We start from the raw sequence: 17382 nt of genomic DNA, 5'->3' as shown, positions 1-17382 counted from the left end.
CTGACACAGAGTGGCTGCTGCCTATATACAGACTCAAAATCATTGGCCACTTTAATAAATGGATCACTAGTCACTTTAATAATGCCACTTTAATAATGTTTACATATCTTGCATTACTCATCTCATATGTATATACTGTATTCTATACCATCCGCTCGGTCATTGCTCATCCATATATTTATATGTAAATATTCCTATTCCATCCCTTTACATAGATTTGTGTGTGTTAGGTAGTTGTTGTGGAATTGTTAGATTACTTGTTAGATATTATTGCACTACAAGCACAAGCATTTCGCAACACTCGCATTAACATCTGCGAACCATGTGTATGTGACCAATAAAATGTGATTTGATTTGATTTGAGGTATAACATATTATGGGGAGTTAACAACCAATTCTATTTACCTGAAGCAAACTGAAATCACGACCAACGGGTCAACGGATGCAGATCCTGACCTCGGAAGCCCCGCCTTCCTGGCTATAATACCGGGGCTCGCATTCATTTACTCAATTTAATACCGCTCCTCAAGGTGCCCGAAGCCCCTGACGGCGCGGCACCAAAATATGTTATACCTCGCCCCCTCCTTCAGGGACGAGTAGTTATATTCATAACTGTACATTCCCTTTCAGTCGGTCACTCTGTATAAAATACTATAGGTACATACAATCACACCCCAAGCCGGCTCAGAGGGTACCAATCTAGGAGGCCCACGGCAGCCCAAGCACAAGCAGGTTCCACCGGCTCCAAAAAGAGGTTTGGCTGGCCTATTTCAACCACTCCCTGTTCCTCACCGCCCCTGATCCCATATATCGGTTTTCCCCCATCAGACGGCAACACTACTATCATGACGGTGGTGGATAGGTTTTCTAAAGCCGTCCATATTATTCCCCTTCCCAAGTTATCCTGAGCCAAGGAGACGGCTCGGTTCCTTGGCTCTGGATCCATGGACTTCCGGGCGACATGGTCTCCGATCAGGGTCCCCAGTTCTCGTCCCGGTTCTGGAAGGCGTTCTGCACCCTCATTGGGTCGTCGGCCAGCCTGTCCTCTGGTTTCAACCCTCAATCTAACAAGCCAATCAGGACCTGGAGACGGCCCTTCGTTGCCTCGTCTCCACCAACCCCACCATCTGGAGCCAGCAACTCGTGTGGGTGGAATAGGCCCGCAACATCCTTCCCTGCTTGGCCACTGGTCTCTCGCCCTTTGAGTGTTCCTTGGGATATCAGCCCCCGCTCTTCCCCGAGCAAGAGGAATTCAGCATACCCTCTGCCCAGATGTTCATCCGCCGCTGTCACCGTACCTAGAAGAGAGCCCGGGCCGCTCTTTTGAAGACCACATCCAGGTATCGGCAACAAGCGGATCGCCACCGGACCCTTGCTCCCTGCTAGTGCCTCGGGCAGAGAGTATGGCTCTCCATTCGGGACCTGGCCCTCCGGGTGGAGTCCCGTAAACTTTCCCCCCGTTTTATCGGCCCATTCCCCATCTCTAAAATCCTTAGCCCCTCTGCTGTTCGCCTTCTGTTGCCCCACACTCTCCGTATCCATCCTACGTTTCGTGTGTCCAAAATAAAACCTGTCTCACTGTCCTTTATCTTGTTTTTCCAGGTCTACCCCTCTCCCCCATCTCATCGACGGCCATCCAGCTTACACGGTGAGGCGCCTCTTGAGTGTTCGACCTCGCGGCAGGGGATACCCGTACCTGGTTGACTGGGAGGGTTATGGCCCATAGGAAAGGTGCTAAGTCCCTGCTAAGAACATCCTGGACCCAGCCCTCATTGCTGAGTTCCACCGCCGGCACCCTGGTCAACCAGGTATGTGCCCGGGCAGGGCGCCAGGTGGCGCTCCTAGAGGAGGGGGAGTCCTGTCACACACTGATGGGTTTCACCTGTCTCCACCCCCTTCCAGGTGTTGCCCATCTTCCCCATTATCCCCTGTGCATTTATACCTGTGTTCTCTGTTTGTCTGTTGCCAGTTTGTCTTGTCTTGTCAGGTTTTACCAGCATGCTTTCCCGTCTTCCTGTTTTCTCATGTTTCTGTTTCCTAATATCCCCAGTTCTGACATTCTGCCTGCCCTGACCCCGAGCCTGCCTGCCGTTCTGTACCTGCCTGACTCTGACCCGATTGCGAACCTCTGCCTGCCCTGATCCCGTTCTGTACCTTACTGACTCTGCCCTGGATTACGGACCTCTGCCTTCCCTTGACCTGTCTTTTGCCTGCCCCCTGTTTGGTCAGTAAACATCTGTGATTCTAGCTGTTTGCATCTGGGTCTTATCCTGAGTTCTGATACTTTCAGTGGTTAAACCTAACTTATAACCCTCTTCTTGCTGTAACTACTCTTCCAACAGTACAGGTGTTGTATCTTAATTTGATCATCCTATTGTTGCAGGAAATGCAAATTTGTAGTGTATTCAAGGTTTAAACTTTCCACTTTAACATTTCAGACTTGATTTTCCCTATCCAAAACTGCATCAACCCCTAATTTTTTTTAATTATAATCCAAACAAAAATGCACATTTCCTGTTGCTGCATGATTATTTTCCTGCTGTGAGAAACTTAGATTAACACAGATTAAGATCCTATATCTGTAGGTAACAGAGGCCTGGCTCAACCAAAGCTCCTCTCTTCTCCTGTGTGAAACTCAAGCCAAGTCTGGGACAGGTCTGGGATAAAGTAGAACCTCCTAGGCAGTGCTTGGGCCTTAAAACCTGTTGGGGCTAGGGGGCAGTATTTTCACGGCCGGATGAAAAACGTACCCAATTTAAACAGGTTAGTACTCTGGCCCAGAAAATAGAATATGCATATTATTAGTAGATTTGGATAAAAAACACTCTGAAGTTTCTAAAACTGTTTGAATGGTGTCTGTGAGTATAACAGAACTCATATGGCAGGCAAAAAACCTGAGAAAAATTGAATCAGGAAGTGGGAGAAATTAGAAATGTAGTTTTTCTTTTGAATCCCTTGAAAAACTACAGTGACATAGGATTTACGTTGCACCTCCTAAGTCTTCCATTGGCTGTCAACAATCTTTAGGAACTGGTTTTATCCGTCACCTGTTACCGGGCAGAAAATTGTGGCTCAGTCAATCACTGGCCAGTCTGAGGACAGGTGTCTTATGACGCGCGTGCACATGACTTCGTTGTTTTTTATTTTTCTTCTGGGATGAATACCTATTGCCCGGTTGTAAAATTATTGCAATTTTATGTTAAAAAATACCCTAAAGGATTGATTGTAAACATCGTTTGACGTGTTTCTACAAACGGTAATGGAACTTTGAACATTTCGTCTATGGATTTGCATCCACGCCACATGGCATTGTAAAGTGTTCTGGATGGGTCAACAAAACGGACGGACTTGGACATAAATGATGGACTTTGCAGAACAAATGAACATTTCTTGTGGAAGTGGGTGCCCATCCGAGTGCATTCCGCCAAAGATCAGCAAAGGTAAGTAAATATTTCAAACATATTTTTTGAGATTTGTCGACGTCGTGGTTGTAGGCTAACTGTATAGCTTAGAATTGAAGTTCTGTACTCAGAATATTGAACAATGTGCTTTTTCCGTAAAGTTATTTTGAAATCTGACAAAGTGGTTGCATAAAGGAGTAGATTATCTCTAATTCTTAAAATAATTGTTATACATTTTGTCAACGTTTATGAGTTCTTCTGTAAATTAAATGTGCCTATTCACCGGAAGTTATGGGGAGAAAACATTTTCTGAACGTCACGCGCCAATGTAAAAATTGGGTTTTTGGATATAAATATAAACTTGATCGAACAAAAAATGCATGTGTTGTCTAACATGATGTCCTAGGAGTGTCATCTGATGAAGATTGTCAAAGGTTAGTGCTTCATTTTAGCTGTATATCTGGTTTTGTGATGGCTATCCGTGCTTGGAAAATTGCTTTTTTTTTTGCTAAGGTGCTATGCTAAAATAATCTAATGTTTTGCTTTCACCGTAAAGCCTTTTTGAAATCGGACAATGTGATTGGATTAACGAGTAGAGTATCTTTAAAACGCCGTATAATACTTGAATTTTAATTTTGAGATTATTTTGTTTTGAATTTCGCGCCGTGCTCTCTCACTGGTTGTTGTCCAACCAATCCCTTTAGCGGGATTGTATCCTCTAGAGGTTAAAGAAGGACTTCACACAAAAGCTCCCAGGCAGCACAATACTGGGCCTGATCTCATTCCCCCTGCTCTGATTCCAGGCCCATGGGACACACCTACAGCGCTGTGAGATGAAGTAACAGAACCTTTGTCCTGACGGAGTAACTTAGAGCTGGAGAACATGAAATCCACGGGTCTAGCCTGCATTCTTCTCATATTGTGTCACTGTTTGGCAAACGTCTCCCTGGTCCAGTTTTAGTAGAAATACAGATTGCTGCTGGATCATGTGGGTCAGCCTCAGCTGCCACCTCTCTGTTTGGCTCTCTCCTGGCTGAGTTGGTCGAATAGGGTCATGTTTAGTAAGGCGTTGTTGACCAACGTAAAATGTCAATTCCAATTAAAAGATGGTGGAGGAACAAGGCTCATTAATTGAGGTTCTTTAATGTGTGTATTTGTATGAGGGCGAAACAAGGCCATGACTCCCCCAGTGTTCACGGCTCACACTGAGACAGAATGATGGGGGCCTGCTGGGCTGAGTCTGGGGTTTTGCCTCTGTCGTTCTACCCCCAGGAGGGTGTGCCCTCCACACCGTCTCCACTCATTTACTTCAGCGGAGAGGACACATTTGATCTGCCCTTTTTAGAGTAAGTGCCCCTGACAGCGCGGCCAGTGAATGGAGACTCACAGGCCAGCCTGGACTAACACATTTCCTCAAAAAGCACAACTCCAACAGACTTCACTAGCCGAGTTGACTCGACTTCAGTATTTCAGTAACTATTTATTTGTCTCTTCCTCTTTGTTCTCAGGTGATTGATGTTCAGCCCTCCAGGGCATGTTTAGAAAAGAGACATGGAGGAAGAAGGATGTGGCACTGGGCATCCTCCTTCAAAATGGTTTCTCTCCAGAAATAAAAGATTTGCAGAGCAGCCTGCACAAGTAATCTGTCTGTTTCAGAACGAATGGCTTCTAATGGGGTCAACAGAAGGACATTACTCTGTGGCACAGACACAGACACAGCAAGCACTCCTCAAGCACTCACTGTAATCTGAAATACACTTGATATCCTATCTGAACAATTAGAGATTAAACGTATTACTTTATTATACCCCCATCCAAGATAACGCTTCCTCTCATTCTTTCATGAGACACTATTAGACTGGCGGATGGCGTCAGTGCAAGATTGTACATGAGAGATAGAGCAGTCTTATAAGCTCTTAATAAGGATGAAAAAAAGTTAGGCATTTCTTCCTATTACTAAAAAGTTGTGTTGCGCTTGTTTGTCCCTGAGTATAGACAGCTTGAGACAAAGATCAGGAAGTGGTTGTGTTTCATACTGTCTAGTGAGGTGGGGCTGTGGTTCAATCTGAAATCCCCCATACATTTTAATTTGATGGTAGAATACATTAGATCTGCAGTGCTGATACGCTTCACATGTTGCCATCTGCCTCAAGAAGGAGAGCTGAGAGGATATGAGGCAGACAGGGGTTAAGCACACCCCAGACACACAGAGAGGGAGAATATCCCTCATCAAAACCAAGTCCTTTTTGATTTCTAACAAACCGTTAGATTGTTGTTGTTACTTTTCTGTTGTTTTTACCCCCATAGCCTCAGTGATGAATTATGGGTTATGCTGCATCACATGATTGCCTTAAAACAATAACACTGGGGTTTATGGGTGGGTCAGAAAGACGGCCAGACATCTGTTGGTTAGTGCTCTTCCGGCCATTCCTGAATTGTCAGAGCCTGGTCGGTGTCCAGTGCATGCCAGGGTCCATTTGATCTTTAGTGTGATAGCTGAAATCATCTACTGATTGTTTTAAAGTGAAAACCAACTGTAGGTGGACTTGAAAGGCTTCCTGCCAGGTTCAGTGACCTAGATGAGAGAATATGGGATTTTGGAGGCACAAGTACTGGCGTGGGCTCCGTCAGAGGAAGGGGTGGATGTGATATAGACCTTTGTCTTTTGTTCTCTGAGAGACAATGACTGGATTATGGTACTCTAGGCAAGAAAACTCTATTATTCCATATACTTCCTTCATTCTCCTTACAGCAAAGCAACCTCTTCACTGGGTCACCCCTCTGAATACCAATAAAAAACTGTCATCAGACCACCAGCCCCCACCCCACCCAAGCCTGCCTCAATTCAACAATACTTTTTTTTTACCCCCCCCCCCTTGCACTCACACACATACGCATGCACACATAAAAACACACAAACATACACACATACATATGCACACACCCACACACAGCCCTGTCTGTCATCCCACCCCCCTGACTGATCCATTAACATATTTCCGTCCTCACCCAGGCCCTGCCCCAGTCCCCTGCCCCGGTACTATGGAGGCCCTACCACACACCCAGACACACAGTGTAATTACAGGGCTCTTGTTTGGGTGGATTACCTATTTGGGGTATTCTCACCACTGAAACCCCCCAGCATTCATAAATACCATTGTAGCCCCTTCCCCACCCCCACTCAAAACAAAACAGCTGTACTTAAAGCACATTCCCAGCCAGCTACTAGTGAGAGGAAAGAAAGGCTCAAAGGAAGGTAATTGAAAGTTGTTTTAAGACAATGTGACCTTATTGCACAGAATCTCTTCAGATATAATCAGAGAAATGCATCTTTTTCAGGTCCTTGTCTTGAGGTTAAACTCTCCTTTGTCCTTCTCCCATACGATACACTGAGGAATGTAGAGACTGCACTGGGGTGTTGAATGCAGGCAAATGGCTCCCAATAAACCAACAGGACAAAAGATTAAATTGCACCAGGACTCAAAGTGAGACCCAAAAGGTTCAAATGTTCAGCCATGTTGTGTAACTGCAATTGCCACAGGGTATTTGCTATGCATTGTGTAATTTGAAAGAAGCAGTGATAAGACATAGATCTGGGACAAGAGGACTCACCCTTGTAGTTGGGATGCACACGTGGTGCGTACACTCCGAATTTGATGAGGATGGGAACATTGTAACCCAGACGAACCCACTCCACCACGTGCAGTGGGAACAAGTTTGGGGTGGTTACTCCTGTAGAAAGGGGGGTAAGACTGCAACCTAGCTCTGCAGTCCCCCCAACCCTGGCTCGGACCACCGCCTCCACACCCTGGGATGTACCTGAGGAGAAAGCACACAGGTTGCAATAATACCATGGTGGTAGGCTGAGCATGACTGGTGAATCGGCAGTAAAACATGTTGATGCTTGAATAGTCAACATTCAACATCCACATGTGGATCTGTTCCACATAAGTTTGAGTCTCATGCAGAGCCAGATACATGCTGAGTTTTCTCCAAAATGCATTCTGTGGAATTTCTGGTTACACATTCCAGGAAGATATTGAGTAAATATTCACTTTATTTTTTGCAGGGCCGAGAACCGATGATAAAATTGTTTAGCAACCAGCATCAGCTTGGCTCCTTTATGAGAGGGAAGGGGAGGACAAAGACAGGAGAAACAAGGCTAAACCCAAAAGGCAAGGATGGAAAAAACTGGAAGGACATTGAGAAACTAACAAGCAGTAAAGGATAAGAGATTAGAGTAGATAGCATAAACACATTTAAATGTCAATAAATATTGGATGTCAGCCTGCATATTTCCAATGACTGTGTTAATCTCCAGAGTATGCTTAGTTTAAAACAGACATACAGAGGCCATGTAAAACAATGACACTCCATTTGGTGACAAGACCGCTGGACTGCAACTCTTTAAACATGTTTCAATTCCATTAACGACACCTGGGCCAGAGCCTGAGAGCCTGTGCCTGCAGCTGGGTGCCTGGCAGTGTTGTGTTGTCTCTGTACCTCGTCTGGCCTAGTGATTAAGCACTAATCTCAAAGGGGGACACTCCCTGATAGAGGGCAGGGCAGCAGGCCCCTCACTGCTCCCTCCCACTCCGCCACCCCCTGGGGTCCACACATGGCCTGCACTCCACAAAACTCCCCTCCCCCGAGAAGCGTGCCTTTGGGATGGGGCCAGTATAAATCCCAGATTGATCTAAATCCGCATCCGTAGATATATTTTAGTAGGATTTCACCCCATTCCCTTGTACACACTTGTGTCTAGACCCCCAGACCCCCTCCTCATCACTTTCCCCAATCCAGGCCATGTGTATATAGTGGCAGATGTCAGTCATTTATCAGTATGATGCTGTGAATCATATGTTCTAGGGAATACATTCAGAAAATTCCACTGGCCAGTACATGAAAGTCAAGGGCTATGTGAACAATATGAACAATGAATCTAAAGAGAGTGGTATAAACTACAGAGGAAAATACATTGGTAGTTAAGGGTAGAAAAGGATGCAGAGAGACAGAAACGGTGAGAGGAAGATAGTGAATTGGATGAGAGGTTTTCTCTAGAGGTACATTTTACATGATACGTTTTTACGGTGTATAACTTAACTACAGTGTTGCACCATTGTAATACAAATGTATGAAGTGAATTACTTGGGTAGCTAGGAGAGCAAGGCAGGTGTAAGGAGAGAAACCAAGAAAAATGTGATGAGCATAGCAAATCTTCCCAGATGTACAGTATGATACTTACGCAGCAGACAGAGGGCAACAACAGTGGTGACACCCAGAAGCCACAGTCTCTCCAATCCCATGGCCGTCCCTCACACACCTTCACACATCTCCCAACCTGAAAACACAGAAACACACACATTCAAACAAGGACCTTCCCACTGCATCTGGCATCAGACAAGACCAAGGTAATAGTCCAAGTTAACATCAACCCTAAAGTATTTCATAATCCCTACTTTAAACTGCATTCCAGTCTGTTGATCTCTTGATAACTGACTGTATTCCGTAAATAATCTTTGCACACTGCAAAATGTGATGTCTGATCTGTGGTTGGGATTTGGCAAACATGCTTATTCAAACTAGCATTGGGAGGGGAAATATTTCCTCTGAGTGGACATCATGCCCTGTTTGTGTGTGTGTGTGTGTGTGTGTGTGTGTGTGTGTGTGTGTGTGTGTGTGTGTGTGTGTGTGTGTGTGTGTGTGTGTGTGTGTGTGTGTGTGTGTGTGTGTGTGTGTGTGTCTGTCACTGATACGGTCAAAGAGATTTATCTTCTGCCTCTGATTAGTTCAGCTCATACCGTAGGTCTCGTATCATGCTAACTGGGCTTAAAGCTATAGACACGTGACACGTGCAAGAGGAAAACACCAGCGACATCTCTGTTTACTGGCTATCTCATCCTGGAATATACAAGGTCTGATGTCATCTGCCTTTGGCCTAAAGAAAAGGAACCCAGACTTCATCAAAGAAATTGGAAATAAAGACATTGTCATCCTACAAGAAACATGGTATAGAAGAGATCTCATCATCCCAAACCCAGTCTAGTCATCATCCCAACCCCAGTCTAGTCTTCTTATCAAACCCCGGGCTAGTCATCATCCCAACCCCAGTCTAGTCTTCATCCCAACCCCAGTCTTCAATGCACTTTCAATTAATCTCTCCTCTTGAGTTTCAACGTAAAAAATGGTATCATCCAGAGTTTTTGAGAAGAGAACCCTGTTTTATTTATTTATTTCACCTTTATTTAACCAGGTAGGCTAGTTGAGAACATGTTCTCATTTGCAACTGTGACCTGGCCAAGATAAAGCAAAGCAGTTCGACACATACAACAACACAGAGTTACACATGGAATAAACAAACATACAATCAATAATACAGTAGAAAAATCTATATACAGCATGTGCAAATGAGGTAGGATAAGAGAGGTAAGGCTAAAAATAGGCCATGGTGGAAAAGTAATTACAATATAGCAATTAAACACTGGAATGGTAGGATGTGCAGAAGATGAATGTGCAAGTTGAGATACTGGGGTGCAAAAGAGCAAGATAAATAAAAAAATAAAAAAATACAGTATGGGGATGAGGTAGATTGGATGGGCTATTTACAGATGAGCTATGTACAGGTGCAGTGATCTGTGAGCTGCTCTGACAGCTGGTGCTTAAAGCTAGTGAGGGAGGAAAGAGTCTCCAGCTTCAGAGATTTTTGCAGTTCATTCCAGTCATTGGCAGCAGAGAACTGGAAGGAGAGGCGGCCAAAGGAAGAATTGGCTTTAGGGGTGACCAGTGAGATATACCTGCTAGAGCGCGTGCTACGGGTGGGTGCTGCTATGGTGACCAGTGAGCTGAGATAAGGTGGGGCTTTACCTAGCAGAGACTTGTAGATGACCTGGAGCCTGTGGGTTTGGTGGCGATTATGAAGCGAGGGCCAGCCAACGAGATCATACAGGTTGCAGTTGTGGGTAGTATATGGGGCTTTGGAGACAAAACAGATGGCACTGTGATAGACTGCATCCAATTTGTTGAGTAGAATGTTGGAGGCTATTTTGTAAATGACATCGCCGAAGTCGAGGATCGGTAGGATGGTCAGTTTTACGAGGGTATGTTTGGCAGCATGAGTGAAGGAGGCTTCGTTGCGAAATAGGAAGCCGATTCTAGATTTAATTTTGGATTGGAGATGCTTAATGTGAGTCTGGAAGGAGAGTTTACAGTCTAACCAGACACCTAGGTATTTGTAGTTGTCCACATATTCTAAGTCAGAACCGTCCAGAGTAGTGATGCTGGACGGGCGGGCATGTGCGGGCAGCGATCGGTTGAAGAGCATGCATTTAGTTTTACTTGCATTTAAGAGCAGTTGTAGGCCACGGAAGGAGTGTTGTATGGCATTGAAGCTCATCTGGAGGTTAGTTAACACAGTGTCCAACGAAGGGCCAGGGGTATACAGAATGGTGTCGTCTGCGTAGAGTTGGATCAAAGAATCACCAGCAGCGAGAGCGACATCACTGATGTATACAGAGAAGAGAGTCGGCCTGAGAATTGAACCCTGTGGCACCCCCATAGAGACTGCCAGAGGTCCGGACAACAGGCCCTCTGATTTGACATACTGAACTCTATCGGAGAAGTAGTTGGTGAACCAAGCGAGGCAATCATTTGAGAAACCAAGGCTGTTGAGTCTGCCAATAAGAATGTTGTGATTGACAGAGTCGAAAGCCTTAGCCAGGTCGATGAATACGGCTGCACAGTAATGTCTCTTATCGATGGCGGTTACGGAATCGTTTAGGACCTTGAGCGTGGCTGAGGTGCACCCATGACCAGCCCGGAAACCAGATTGCATAGTGGAGGAGGTACGGTGAGATTCGAAATGGTCGGTAATCTGTTTGTTAACTTGGCTTTCAAACACCTTAGAAAGGCCGGGTAGAATAGATATAGGTCTGTAGCAGTTTGGGTCATGAGTGTCTCCCCCTTTGAAGAGGGGATGACCGTGGCAGCTTTCCAATCTATGGGAATCTCAGACGATACAAAAGAGAGGTTGAACAGGTTAGTAATAGGGGTTGCAATAATTCCGGCAGATAATTTTAGAAAGAGAGGGTCCAGATTGTCTAGCCCGGCTGATTTGTAGGGGTCCAGATTTTGCATCTCTTTCAGAACATCAGCTATCTGGATTTTGATGAAGGAGAAGTGGGGGAGGTTTGGGCGAGTTGCTGTGGGGAGCGCAGAGCTGTTGACCGGGGTAGGGGTAGCCAGGCGGGAAGCATGGCCAGCCGTAGAAAAATGCTTATTGAAATTCTCAATTATCGTGGATTTATCGGTAGTGACAGTGTTTTCTAGCCTCAGTGCAGTGGGCAGCTGGGAGGAGGTGCTCTTATTCTCCATGGACTTTACAGTGTCCCAGAACTTTTTTGAGTTTGTACTACAGGATGCAAATTTCTGTTTGAAAAAGCTAGCCTTAGCTTTCCTAACTGCCTGTGTATATTGGTTCCTAACTTCCCTAAAAAGTTGCATATCACGGGGGCTATTCGATGCTAATGCAGAACGCCACAGGATGTTTTTGTGCTGGTCAAGGGCAGACAGGTCTGGGGTGAACCAAGGGCTATATCTATTCCTAGTTGTAAATATTTTGAATGGAGCACACTTATTTAAGATGGTCAGGAAGGCACTTTTAAAGAATAACCAGGCATCCTCTACTGACGGGATGAGGTCAATGTCATTCCAGGATACCCCGGCCAAGTCAATTAGAAAGGCCTGTTTGCAGAAGTGTTTTAGGGAGCGTTTGACAGTGATGAGGGGTGGTCGTTTGACCGCAGACCCATTACGGATGCAGGCAATGAGGCAGTGATCGCTGAGATCTTGGTTGAAAACAGCAGAGGTGTATTTGGAGGGCGAGTTAGTTAGGATGATATCTATGAGGGTGCCCGTGTTTACGGATTTGTACCTGGTAGGTTCTTTGATCATTTGTGTGAGATTGAGGGCATCAAGCTTAGATTCAAATCAAATCAAAGTTTATTTGTCACGTGCGCCGAATACAACAGGTGTAGACCTTACAGTGAAATGCTTACTTACAGGCTGTAACCAATAGTGCGAAAAAAAGGCATGTGTGTGTGTGTGTGTGTGTGTGTGTGTGTGTGTGTGTGTGTGTGTGTGTGTGTGTAGGTAAGTAAAGAAATAAAACAACAGTTAAAAGACATTTGAAAATAAGAGTCGCAAGGCTATATACATACACCGGTTAGTCAGGCTTATTGAGGTAGTATGTACATGTGGGTATGGTTAAAGTGACTATGCATATATGATGAACAGAGAGTTGCAGTAGCGTAAAAAGACGTGTTGGCGGGTGGTGGGACACAATGCAGACTGCCCGGCTAGCCAATGTGCGGGAGCACTGGTTGGTCAGGCCAATTGAGGTACATGAATGTATAGTTAAAGTGACTATGCATATAAGATAAACAGAGAGTAGTGTGGGAGGGGGGGGGGGGGCAGAGGGAGGGCACACAATGCAAATAGTCCGGGTAACCATTTGGTTACCTGTTCAGGAGTCTTATGGCTTGGGGGTAAAAACTGTTGAGAAGCCTAAACTTGGCACTCCGGTACCACTTGCCATGCAGTAGTAGAGAAAACAGTATATGACTGGGGTGGCTGGGGTCTTTGACAATTTTCAGGGCCTTCCTCTGACACCGCCTGGTGTAGAGGTCCTGGATGGCAGGCAGCTTTGCCCCAGTGATGTACTGGGCCGTACGCATTACCCTCTGAAGTGCCTTGCGGTCGGAGGCCAAGCAATTGCCGTACCAGGCAGTGATGCAACCGGTCAGAATGCTCTCGATGTTGCAGCTGTAGAACCTTTTGAGGATCTCAGAACCCATGCCAAATCTTTTTAGTTTCCTGAGGAGGAATATGCTTTCTCGTGCCCTCTTCACGACTGTCTTGGTGTGTTTGGACCATTCTAATTTGTTGTTGATGTCGACACCAAGGAATTTGAAGCTCTCAACCTGCTCCACTACAGCCCCGTCGATGAGAATGGGGCGTGCTCGGTGCTCCTTTTCCTGTAGTCCACAATCATCTCCTTAGTCTTGGTTACGTTGAGGGATAGGTTGTTATTCTGGCACCACCTGGCCAGGTCTCTGACCTCCTCCCTATAGGCTGTCTCGTCGTTGTCGGTGATCAGGCCTATCCAGTGTCATCCTGGAAAAACCTGAACAATGTGTCGCCCTTTCATTTTGCTTCAATGATCCGAGGTACTATACAGGGAGCATCCAGTACCAACACTTCTGTTATTACATAATGAAATGGCCTTTTCTCTCATTCAGCCTCCAAACTTCATAAAGATACAAAACACAGTGAAAAATACTTTACAAGTTGTATGTGATTTGTAGAGCACGCGTTTGTGTCGTCAGATTGTAGGATGGCCGGGGTGTTAAGCATGTCCCAGTTTAGGTCACCTAGCAGCACGAGCTCTGAAGATAGATGGGGAGCAATCAATTCACATATGGTGTCCAGGGCACAGCTGGGGGCAGAGGGTGGTCTATAGCAAGCGGCAACGGTGAGACTTGTTTCTGGAAAGGTGAATTTTTAGAAGTAGAAGCTCGAATTGTTTTGGTACAGACCTGGATAGTAAGATAGAACTCTGCAGGCTATCTCTGCAGTAGATTGCAACACCGCCCCCTTTGGCAGTTCTATCTTGGCGGAAAATGTTATAGTTAGGGATGGAAGTTTCAGGGTTTTAGGTGGTTTTCCTAAGCCAGGATTCAGACACGGCTAAGACATCCTGGTTGGCAGAATGTGCTAAAGCAGTGAATAAAACAAATTTAGGGAGTAGGCTTCTAATGTTAACATGCATGAAACCAAGGCTTTTACGGTTACAGAAGTCAACAAATGAGAGCACCTGGGGAGTAGGAGTGGAGCTAGGCACTGCAGGTCCTGGATTAACCTCTACATCACCAAAGGAACAGAGGAGAAGTAGGGTAAGGGTATGGCTAAAGGCTATAAGAACTGGCCGTCTAGCACGTTCGGGAACAGAGAGTAAAGGGAGCAGGTTTCTGGGCACGATAGCATAGATTCAAGGCATAATGTACAGACAAAGGTATGGTAGGAAGAGAGTACATTGAAGGTAAACCTAGGCATTGAGTAATGAAGAGAGAGATATAGTCTCTAGAGACGTTTAAACCAGGAGATGTCATCGCATATGTGGGAGGTGGAACAACTAGGTTGGTTAGGGCATATTGAGCAGGGCTATAGGCACTACCGTGAAATAAGACAGTAATCACTAACCAGGACAGTAATGGACAAGGCATATTGATATTAGGGAGAAGCATGCGTAGCCAAGTGATCGTATGGGTCCAGTGAGTGGTTGGGCTGGCTTGGGACACGGCGAATCAGACAGTTAGCAGGCCGGTGCTAGCAAGCTAGCATAAGGGCCTTAGAGGGACGTCGTGATGGGGGAAAAGTCTCTTCTTTTTTTTTTGCCTCCTCGTGCAGTGACATCGATAGACCAGTCGTGGAATTAGTAGGGTTCCAAGTAGCAGAGGTGTCCAAGTCCAATTGGCAAAATGGGTATAGTGGTCCAAGAAACTGGCCGGTGGATCAGCTAACAGTCCAATATGCTATAGATAGCTAGCAGGCCGCAGTTAGCAGAATGGGCCTTCAGGGGACGTCGTGCCTGAGGGGCCTGTTGGGATCCTCGGGCAGATTATGCCGGTATTCCAGTCGTGAAGGATCGGCGGGGTTCCATGCCCCGTAAAGTCAGTAGAAGGGGTCTGGATATTGTAGCCGAGGAGTGGGCTTCAGGAGTAGCCCAGGAGCCCTAGCTGGGAGATGGGTCTAGCATGGGCTAGCCCCAGGCTAGTTGGTGCTTGCTCCGGGATGGGAACGTTAGTCAGGAGTAGTCAACCCGGGTTGTGGTTAGCTAGCTGCCATGATCCAGATGAAAGGGTTCAGAGTTTGCAGTAGGAATCTGGGGATATGGAGAGAAAAATAGGTCCGGTATGCTCTGGTTTGAAACGCGTTGTATGAACTGGCGAGAGCTTTCCGAGCTAAAGGTTAGCCGACTGATAGCTGATAGCTGGTAGCTAGTTAGCTTCAGTTGAGGTAATCCAGTTCGGAGGTAAATAGAAATACTTTAGAAAAAAAACAGATCCACACCACATTGGGTGAGGCGAGTTGCAGGAGAGTATTTTGAAGTTGAGGTTTAGGAAAAATATTAAAAAGAATGCGAAGAAAAAGATATAAAAAGATATATACATGCGACGAGACAAGACAAAGACGTCTGACTGCTACGCCATCTTGGATATGTGTGTGCCATGAATTTAATTTATATCTCTGACATTGTGCAGTATTGCTCCGACCCACTGAATAAGAACCAGATATTACTGTAACCAGACTGCTCAATAATCAATTTCCTAGAAAGAAAAATGTTTAGAGCCTGACAATAAAATGGGTCAATAAAGCTGGGAAAACTGAATCTGTGCTGCACTGTCTGGCCAGTGATGTGTTAAGGTTGCAACCTACATCTTAAAATCATCTACAATTTAAGTTATCCCCTTCCCTTTCTTAGAAAATAATGGAATGACCACCCCATCCCCACATACACACTGTATTCTCCCACACACTTTATTCAGAGCCACTAATACCAGCTTATCACTAGTGTAAGTTAATTACACTAATATAAGGAGGCTATTTTTGGAAAGCTAACAACAGCATACTATGCCAACTCAACTCACGTGACACATTTGGTGTTCTAGTGTCGCACGTTAGTTTGCCATTTCATCACGTAAAAACTGCCGCACTAGTATTCTCCAGCCCTAACTCCAGGTTCGGCAATTTACCTGTGCTGAGATGGGAGGAGTGGCAATATTTGAGGTGTGTCCTTGACCTATCTAGCCATGGCCCACAGTTTCCATGGAAAGAGAGATGTGCCTTTTGTGCCGGTGAATCTTGTTTTTAGAAACATAAACAATATATAGGTTTCCCCCCATTTTGTTTAATTTGATTAAAAACTAAGCATAGCCTACCCTCCCCTTAATCAAGGCTGGTTTAGCAGCATCGCATAGGTGTGTCTTTTTATCCTGACCATTAGCCAAAAGTACCCTATGAATAAAGGGGTTTTAAATGGTCTACTGAGACTGCTTTGAGGTTTTTTCCCTCACAATTCACATATCTGAATTTCGCTTGTTCAAGTCGGCAAGGGGTTGGCAAAAGGTGGCCCGCGGGCCAAAACTGTCCCTAAAGTGATTTTTTTGGGCCGAGTAAAGTCTTTAGGATTTTCGTTTTTTGGTCAAAACATACTGTAAAATCACCAGGAATTCAGCTAAAAGGTATTCTCACAAATAAAAAAAGAGACATAGGTGATTGTGTCTCAATGTAATCAACTTATGAAATGATTGTAATTTTCAAATATAATCTCTTTTTGGGATTAGTTGTGGTCAATTGGCAGTGTACAAATCATTTAAATCATGTTTCGCCCCCCCCGTCCATCCACTTGGACAAAAATTGGCCTGCGGCTGAATCTAGCTGCCTAACCTTGAAGTAGGCTATCCATCCTCATTTTCAAAGAGCGCCCCTCGTCCGATTACCAAAGACACACTACAAACTATTCAGTCTTCCTATTATGCCGTATCAATGTCTGATGTTTTTGAGAATCTTCCTCGCACATAGGAATAGATACAATTGACTAGGGCCAGGATGATACCAGTATCACGATAGTCGTTAGTATCGTGGCAAGGAAACAAAAATACAACGTGGATTTAACTTATTTTGTAATTTTTTTTCTGTTCACATTATTATATATATATTTTTTAAATTTCGTGTTATCCAATTGGTAGTTACAGTCTTGTGTCATCGCTGTAACTCCCGTACGGACTCGGGAGAGGTGAAGGTCGAGAACCATGTGTCTTCCAAAACACGACCCTGCCAAGCCGCACTGCTGTGTTGGAGTAAACACTGTCCAACTGGCAACCGTGTCAGTGTGCATGCACCCGGCCTGCCCCAGGAGTCGCTA

At 45.2% G+C, this 17382-nt stretch overlaps 1 protein-coding gene across 4 annotated transcripts in view; it reads right to left on the bottom strand.

Moving 5' to 3' along the window:
- LOC106585552 (protein turtle homolog A) overlaps window positions 1-17382 on the bottom strand; it is a 68834-nt gene that overhangs the window by 44373 nt on the left and 7079 nt on the right. For all 4 annotated transcript variants that reach the window (XR_001323973.2, XM_014171898.2, XM_014171895.2 and 1 more), the window contains exons 2-3: window positions 8647-8742; window positions 7014-7220 (exon numbers count right to left, since the gene is read on the bottom strand). Coding sequence is in view for 3 of the 4 variants with exons in the window: in XM_014171898.2 (XP_014027373.2) it covers window positions 7014-7220; window positions 8647-8707 (268 nt within the window). In the remaining variant the exon portion in view is untranslated. The remainder of the gene's footprint in view (window positions 1-7013; window positions 7221-8646; window positions 8743-17382) is intronic.

The sequence above is a fragment of the Salmo salar genome, chromosome ssa24 (assembly GCF_905237065.1).
Source record: "Salmo salar chromosome ssa24, Ssal_v3.1, whole genome shotgun sequence".
Taxonomy (NCBI): domain Eukaryota; kingdom Metazoa; phylum Chordata; class Actinopteri; order Salmoniformes; family Salmonidae; genus Salmo; species Salmo salar.
This window is presented reverse-complemented; position numbering and strand designations above follow the sequence as displayed.